Raw genomic sequence first — 8,301 nt, 5'->3', positions numbered from 1 at the left:
CGAGTTCCAACCCATCTGGGGCTTTAAGCAGTTACAAGTTTTTAAATTAATCAAAGTCTGGATGCTCTTGTGTAACAGAGCTCGTGGGAAAGGCTCATCAGTTGAGAGCCTTGTGTGCAGAGCACTGAATTCACTGGCTACCCTAAAAAAGATACTGTTCAAATCTGCATTCCAAAATATCCTTTTAGGATGAGAAGAGCGCTTATCTTGTCTCTTTGCGCCCAAACTCTTTTTGTTAGATCTGAAACCTTGCTAAAATTCTAAAGCTTGTTTTATGATGGTGATCAGATCTACTTTTAATCTGAGCACTTTCCCCATTATTAAAATATCTGAAGTTGAGCTGTTCTGAGAAATGGGAAATCTTGATCTTCAGTTCAGAATCTCCACAGTGAATTACTTGGTGGAAATAGTATTCCTTGATCTGTGAGTCACGTAGCATAAACCCACAATGGAGAACAATTACCAAGCAGCAGATGCTGTAGATCCTATGAAAAACCAAACCATGTCCTTAAAATGGCATACATGTGACCCTGAATAATTGGTATAAGCTACTTCTGAACAGTATAAAAGTCCTAACTATAGAGCCAGCAGGCATGCTGCCTTTGGTAGCAAAATTCAGTATTCCTTGTGTTAGACCTAAATGGGCACACAAACACAAACTTAACGAGTCTTCAAACTTGTCAGCTCTTACACAGGTGCCTATGTGAAAATTCAGAAACATTCTTGATACATCAACTCAGCTTAGTGCCTTCACTGTTATGAAAACTCAACTTTGAAGGATATGTAGTAAGACAAAACCGGCACGATACCTTTTTTGTTCCCCTGTACATGATGAGGTTCCCAATATTTCAGTTCTGGTCTATTTTTTGAAGAAATTTTCTATGCAGAACGACTTTCTGTGTGCTGCCCATCTCAATAATCAGGAGCTGCTTTCAGCAGAATTCACCTTATTTTCTGTTCAATTGGAAGAAGAACCACTCCAACAAATGACTCTTTACTCTTTCATGGAAAAGGTCAGTCTTTATTGTATTGCTTTCAGATCTGTACATAGGAACATGAACTTAATCTGCAAATTATCTTGTGTTAGGTCATGAATCCACCTAACAAAATTCAGTCTCTGATCTGTTTCAAAGCTTGCAATTTAAATAAAGTTTCTTACTAGTGCACTTCTTGTCATAATACTGCCCTGAACAGAACCTTGCGGCACTCCTGGATATGTTCCCCTGAGAAAGCGCAGATGTGGAACTATTGGCTGGTAGAGTTTTCAATGTGTCAATGCAAAACTTGCTTAAGCAGCATGTACAGTGTGTCCAGTCAGGTGAAATGGTATTTATTGAAAAATTTATCAAATCTGAGTAATATCTTGATTTTCTTTGTAAGAGAACATAGCTTATATTATTTGTTCGCAGAGTCCATCCCCGAATTACCTATGGAAGCCCAGTACTGTACATGAATCACAGCAGGTAGTGCACACTCGAGAGGCAACGGTCATGAGGAAAAGGTCACAGCTGACAAGGTCTGATAACAACTCCTCGTTGTCCCCTTGTCCTTCTTTTCACCTCTACATTTCAGAGCATTGTTTTCCTCCATAACTTGATCCATTCATCTGGTCATAATCCATTTCAGGTGTTTAATGCATCTGTTTAAAAAAGAACACATAACAAATACATAGTAACCCTCCAGACCCACACTGAATGGAGAAGTCACTGTATATGTTAGATACAGCACTATGCCATCTGTTTCTTTCAAAAGTAAATCAATCAATAAATCAACTCTTTGAGGTACTCAGGTGCTGCACTGACAGCAAAGAATTCCAGGAGGACTTCATAACATTGAGTGGGCAAAAAAGGGCAGGTGACATTAGATGATGTAGTATAATCCAACTGAAGAGAAACAATCTACACCTGCCTACATGACACTGACGTTGGAGCTGACAACTACAGCTGGGCATCACCACCACCGACTCCCTGAGCTCAATATCTCAGCCATGGCACACAAAAAAGACAAGAAAACTTTGGACATTATCATGAAGGGCACTGAGAAGATCTGAATCCTCAGCTGACTTAAAAACAGCACAGCAAAATGTGCCAGACTTCCAAAGCAAAGCACAAAGCTGGCCAACTAATGTTCCAAATGTGGCTGCAGGCCTGCTAGACCAGGACAGAAATTTGTGGTGGCAGATGTTAAAAGCTGTGTGAATGATACAATTGACCAGGATATTCACTCTTGTGTTTCTATTTTATGTGAACCTAATCCTTAACCGAAAACTGCGTGGGTAAAGTCATTGTTCATGATGGGCTGGACCAAAGGAAACACAGTGACCCTGCTCTGCATCCAGGCATTGTCTGCCTTGTTTCCCAGCTTTCTAAAAGTGTTCAGATACTGTGCCCTATTTGTGCTATGGTATCTGAGCAAACCTCAGCTCCTTTTTCTGGGCCCTTCAAAGAGAAGCCTCAGATCAGTCACCTGAACTAGAGCTTTACACAGCAATACATCATCTGGTGCACATCATTATTATCGATTCTACCTCTGTCATATATGGGCTCCATTAGCCTCTGCTTTTTTATTACGGTCATACTCCGTATAAATTAGCATCATTATAATGATTATAAGAAAGACAAAGAGTTGGATGAATCAAATATACATCCTAAATTTCTCTAAACAAATTATTCTTTCATTTTAGGATTGTCATATGAAACAAAGTGTTGTTTTGCCCATTCTCGGGAGAAAACAAATAAGAAGAAACAAACTGAATTCAACCTGCCAGGCTGTGGTTAGCGACACTGAATGGATGGTCCATCATTAAGCCACAATTCTGTCTTCTTTCCATCTAGGACAGAAGTCCTGCAAGGAACCACTGGAATACAACAGTGTCTTTACAGCAGAGCTGCCAGGTGAGTTCGAGCATTCAACTTCTAATAATGTTAGTAACACCTGAGAGTTCACACCTCTAAAAATTCCAGCTGTTGCTCTTAATACTGTCATTACTATAACTGATAACAAAACAGACAAATTATCCATCCCATGGAGTCAATGATTCACCTCTTTCTTTGGCATGGAGATTCCTACAGAAAAACGAGAGGGTTAAAAAAAAGTAACAGACTCTGTTCATTATTTGCATGATTCCAAATCAGGGAGAATTCTAATGCGTTTACGTTCATTCTGGCTGGTAGTAACATTCTTCTGATCCACTCCTTTATAAGACATCTCAGTTTCTGAGATGGAAGAGGAGCACAGCTGAGTTAAGCTCACAGAAGCCAGCAGTAGCAGACCCAGGCAGGAGCCCAGCGTGCTTATTTCCCTCCCCACTGGACCACTTTGCCTCCTGCAGACACTGAGCGCTCAGCTCTAATTGGCACCACTTTGATAAGCTGATGAGTGCAGCTATTTCTTTGACTGATTCAGGATTTACAATGATGCTGGCAAAGAGCAGAAGTGCTGAGTCACAAGCTTTTGGGTGCTGGGTTCTGCTCACCAAAGACATGCACTCTGATTCATTTTGAAAATAAAAAGCCATAGGTAATACTTGTACAGTAAGATTATGTAAATCAAGTACATCCAATTTGGTTTTCATTATCAACTGCTCATTATCCCTCTGATTAGAGTACTTTGTGATGAGTCACATCTGATTTTAAGGCAGGGCAAAGACAACAATCACATCACCTTATTCCAGGGGACTTCAAATATAATGAAGAATCTGGCATACCCAAGGGAAAAGGACAGGTGCCATGAGTCAGCTTGATCCTGCTCAGCTCACACAGATGGATTTCTCCATTTGAGTAGGACACGAGGCTCCTTTGAGCTCCTGGTTGTCTATCTTCAACCTCTGCCACCAATTATGGTTAGAAACCTGAACATAACTCTGCTTCTATTGAGTATATTCAGCTGAAGTTTTCAGTGCAAGACAGAATACAGCTCTTCTGATCCACCTGCTATTTTACACTGAAATAAGCCTTTCCACATTGTGCAGAATGGCCTCTTGGGATTTCCTCCCTTTGTATCCCTGTTCACACATGCCACTCATCTCCTGCGTGGCAGCAACACATTTCAAATGCAAGAAGAGCACCTGCAAGGCTTTAACTGAGGCTAACCACTGCTTTGCACTTGTTCTCAGTAATCGCTGGTGAGTCACATGAAGAGCATTCCTCTTATTCTTTGTGCAAAGAGCCATTCTCCTATCACATCATCCCTGCTGGTAAAGCTGGGACTGCTCTTCCTGCATCGTGTGCTGAATCCTCTGCATGGCAGCTCAAAGTGAGCATTCCTGTGTCCATGGCTTCACACAGGGAGCTGGTGGTGACAAATACAGCACTGTGAAGAACTGCGTAAGCAGGATCTGAGCACAAATTCCTTCTGATGGTGACATGCTGAGCCTTGGTCTGGTAGCTGAATAACCAGGCAATTTACAGCCCGGCTGCTGAACGTATAATTAAATATATAAATAGACGAAGCACAGTAATGGCGTATGCTTTGCTTCCTGGTAACTGGAGATTTGTGATTTGGTTCTCAGTGGAAACAACAATGTAAATTGACAGCTGCCAAACAACAGGGCTGAGCGCTGCGCTGAGCGGGCCGGCGCTTACCTCTGAGCATGGAAACGTCACTGCCATTTCAACATGTGGAGGTGATGTTGTCTTACAGTGAGAGTACCAAGCACTTTGCAGAGCTTCTTAACCTACTAATATAAAGGAAAATGTTAAGAAGCCCATTTACTGACACTGAACAGAACGGTGCTCACATCCTGTGCTCTATTAGATGATGTGCTCGTGTAGTAGCAAGAATCCCCTGTGTGAGCTGATGTGGCAGCTGTTCTTGGGTCTCCCAGAAAACCAGATGAACTCACTGTAACAAATCCTGGTCAGCAGAAACGTCCTCCACCATCACAAGTGTTAAAACATGTTCCTTTTCTGAATCCTTGTCCCAGGTGACGTTGGAGTGGTAAAATCTGGAGTTTGGGGAAAGGTGTTTATGAGGAGCAAAGGGTTGGGATTTTCTGCACCACAGATTTTGTTTAAATTTCTATTAATTATGACGAATTTCTTCCCTGGAAGACAGAAGATACTGGTCTGAATTCTCCAGTAGCAAGAGACATGTGTATCTCCAGTGCCACACACACCCTCCTGTGCTCCCACGTGCCGCTGTCCAAGCCTTGCTCAGCTGTATTGGTGTTATCCATATTCATCCAACACCACCAATTCCCATTTCATATTTTCTAGGCTATTGACCAAAACCTGACGCTATCATTTTATATGGAACCTTACTGAGAATATTTAGAGTTCCAACCTGTATGAAGGACTGCATTGTAGAGATGTGGTTTTGCTTTTGTGGTGTGTTTTTTATCATGTGGAAGACACCAAAATAGCAGCGTGGCAGGCAGCACTTGTGTGACGTGTTACCAAGGTCATGTCTGTGACCTTACAGCAGAACCCCCTGCCTACACGTTTTCATGCAGAACTTGAAAGGCATCCTAACCTCATTTTCAGACTCACAGGCGATATTTTGCTTAAACATTCTGCTGGCAGATCTGGGAACGCTCAAACTGTGAACGTTCTTGTTAACATACATTTGGCACAGAACGTCCTCGCTGGAAATAGTGCTGAACTGCAGTTCAGCGTTACAAAACGCTGCATCCTTACATTTGTAGCGTCACCGACAGCTACAGCTCTAACAAACCGGCTGATCAAACAAAACCCTCGTGCTCCGATCGCTGCGACGATCCCGGGTTAAGGCTCAACTCACCTTCGAGCCCCGGGCAGCGCAGCCGCTCACCGCCCGGCCCTCCCCGCGTCCCGCCGGTCCCTCCCCGCCGTTCTTAATGCTGCGGGTCCCCTGGATCATCCGTTTCTCACTTACTTCTGCGGCCCCTCCGCGGCCCGGCGCGTTCCGGGGGCTCCGCAGGGGCCGGGCAGTGCGGGCATCCCGCGGCCGCGCCGGGACGGCGTCACTCCAAGTAGGAGTCAAAGACGTCCAGCTCGCTGTCCGTATCGTACGGAGCGGAACCGGGGTCGGACAGCACCCCCAGGTCCACCAGCGCCTGGTCCATGTCCTCGGGCAGGAAGACGATGCCCACGTTAAGGACGATGTACTCCATCAGGAAAGCGTAGTACAGGATCAGCACGTTGACGAAGAACAAGCCCACGTAGAACATATAGGGCAGCACCAGCAGCGCGTGGAAGGCCCAGGACTCCAGCGAATCCAGCCGCGCCGACACCGCGGTGTGCATGCAGCCGGACCGGCGGGCAGCGGACACCGGGGAGCGGGGACGGGACGGAGCCGGAGCGGAGCTGCGGGGGGAGGCGGCACCGCCGGGCTGCGGGCGGACCGAGAGGCTGCGGCAGCCCCAGCCCCAGCCCCAGCCCCAGCCCGGCACAAGGCTCCGCAATGCCCCGCAGCGCCGCCTCCCGCATCGGGGCCGAGCACCTGCCCCGCACACTGCGCTGCGCTCCGCCCCAACGCACTGAGCGACGTTTGACCTCCGTCAGTGCGTCTGCTGCGGTGTGCGGGGTCGGCACTGCGGGGCTGTATTGTACTGCTGTCCTGTACTGTTATACTGTGTTGTCCTGTGCTGCTGTCCTGTACTGATGTTCTGTATTGTTATCCTGTATTGTTATCCTGTGCTGCTGTCCTGTATTGTTATCCTGTATTGTCCTGCATCGTTATCCTGTATTACTGTCCCGTGCTGCTGTCCCGCAGCGCTGCGGGGCTCTGCGCATCATTCCCTCACCGCACACAGAAGCGAAGGGGCGACTGTAAACTTTTTATTTCTTTTTCCTTTTTCTTTTTATTCACACAGCTTGATCCCGCTCCATCCCTTCACCCCCCGTCGCTCTGTGCCCGCAAAGCAGCCGGCACTGCGTTGCGTTGCGTTGCGTTGCGTTGCGTTGCGTTGCGTTGCGTTGCGTTGCGTTGCGTTGCGTTGCGTTGCGTTGCGTTGCGTTGCGTTGCGTTGCGTTGCGTTGCGTTGCGTTGCGTTGCCGCGCTGCCCGCTGGGAGCTGCAGTCCGCTCCGAGCACAACTACCCGTCGTGCTCCGGCCGCGCATGCGCAGAGCTGTGTGTGTGCGCGCCGGTGTCCGTCAGCCCGCTGTGCACCGATTGCGGCCTGTTGCCGCTCGTCCCCTTGGAGCCATGAGGCCGTAGAGCCCGCCCAGCACAGCCAGCATGTTCGGCCGCTCCCGGAGCTGGGTGGGCGGCGGGCACGGGAAGGGAACCCGCAGCATTCACTCCTTGGACCACCTCAAGTGAGCGAGGGCCGACGGAGCGAGGGGCGGCCGTGAGAGGGGATGGGGGCGGCGGGAGGGAGCGGCGCGGGGCGGGGCGGAGCCGAGCTGTGGTGTGTGGTGTTGTGTTGTGTTGTGTTGTGTTGTGTTGTGTTGTGCTGTGTTGTGTTGTGTTGTGTTGTGTTGTGTTGTGCTGTGTGGTGTTGTGTTGTTTTGCTGTGTGGTGTTGTGCTCTGCTGTCTCGCAGTTTATGGCTTCTGGTCTTTACCCAACCTAGAGCTGTGTTTTAAACCAGTCAGGCCGCACAGCAGTGTGTGACAGGGAAATCAAGGCTATAAAACAAAGCAGTGAGCAGTGAGTGAGGCAGCAGCACTGCAGGGAGGGATCCGGGAGGGTCCGGCTGAGTGGCATTGCAGGGAAGAGCCTCACTCACATACAAACAGCAGTGTTCATGTATGTGAGCAGTGTTCTCATTACAAGGGCTGGTCCTTTGGTACTAGTCAGTGCCTGGGGAGCTTTAGGGTCTGTCTGGGTTCAGTGCAGGTACTGATACATGTTAAAATTCAAAGAAACTGAGTTCAAGGTTGGAAGGAAAAGGCTGATGAGAGGAATGTTTGAGGCAAGAAAAATGTGGTCTCGTGTTTCCTTGTAGCCACAGAAGGTAGAGCAAGTGATATCCTGCTGGTGGTTTGACTTCTTACATGACAGCTGGAGTGTGTATTTCCCTGCTAAAGCACCAGATTGGGGTTGGGGTTGTAGAGTGTGTCAGGGATGTGGCAGTCAGCCCTAATGAGCTCACCTGCCTGTGAGCTGGCTGCATTCCTGCCTTTTCAACTCCACCTCGCATTCCTCGTCACTGAGCTGTGCAGAACTCACTGAGCTTGCTGTTAAAAATAGGCTCAGTGTATAGGAGGTACATGATGGTAAGTTAGGAGAGCAGAGGGACCATGTCCCTTAGGGAGTATTTACATATATATACATATATAGTTAGAGTTCTTCCTAAGTTGTAAACAAGACGCCTGTTAGTGAGAGGGTTATTCCTTCTTATCAGCAAGTGTTGGATCTGGAACTTCTGTTTCTGTT

General features: G+C 47.4%; 2 protein-coding genes across 26 annotated transcripts in view; one reads left to right on the top strand and one right to left on the bottom strand.

Annotated features, from left to right (window-relative positions):
* Nucleotides 1-1,000: 1,000 nt before the first annotated feature.
* On the bottom strand, nucleotides 1,001-6,809 carry DEXI (Dexi homolog). Of its 11 annotated transcripts, XM_085514754.1 has the most exons (5): nucleotides 5,854-6,809; nucleotides 4,844-5,044; nucleotides 4,584-4,675; nucleotides 2,761-3,065; nucleotides 1,001-1,639 (listed from the first exon to the last, which is right to left on the bottom strand). In XM_085514754.1, the coding sequence occupies exon 1, from the start codon at nucleotides 6,221-6,223 to the stop codon at nucleotides 5,942-5,944; it is 282 nt and encodes a 93-aa protein (XP_085370880.1). In that variant the 5' UTR covers nucleotides 6,224-6,809; the 3' UTR covers nucleotides 1,001-1,639; nucleotides 2,761-3,065; nucleotides 4,584-4,675; nucleotides 4,844-5,044; nucleotides 5,854-5,941. The 11 variants fall into 11 exon arrangements, with proteins under 11 accessions (XP_085370880.1, XP_085370875.1, XP_085370876.1 ...); XM_085514749.1 differs by having other exon boundaries at nucleotides 4,584-5,044; XM_085514750.1 differs by lacking the exon at nucleotides 2,761-3,065 and having other exon boundaries at nucleotides 4,584-4,678.
* A 230-nt stretch (nucleotides 6,810-7,039) lies between these two features.
* The window catches only part of CLEC16A (C-type lectin domain containing 16A), a 48,907-nt gene continuing 47,645 nt past the window's right edge, over nucleotides 7,040-8,301 (top strand). For all 15 annotated transcript variants that reach the window (XR_014934092.1, XR_014934091.1, XM_085514742.1 and 12 more), the window contains exon 1: nucleotides 7,040-7,239. Coding sequence is in view for 13 of the 15 variants with exons in the window: in XM_085514742.1 (XP_085370868.1) it covers nucleotides 7,160-7,239 (80 nt within the window). In the remaining 2 variants the exon portion in view is untranslated. The remainder of the gene's footprint in view (nucleotides 7,240-8,301) is intronic.

The sequence above is a fragment of the Coturnix japonica genome, chromosome 13 (genome assembly GCF_054131305.1).
Source record: "Coturnix japonica strain WE chromosome 13, WE-NBRP24, whole genome shotgun sequence".
NCBI classification, from domain to species: domain Eukaryota; kingdom Metazoa; phylum Chordata; class Aves; order Galliformes; family Phasianidae; genus Coturnix; species Coturnix japonica.
Note: the sequence above shows the minus strand (reverse complement) of the source record. Positions and strands in the feature narration are given on the sequence as shown.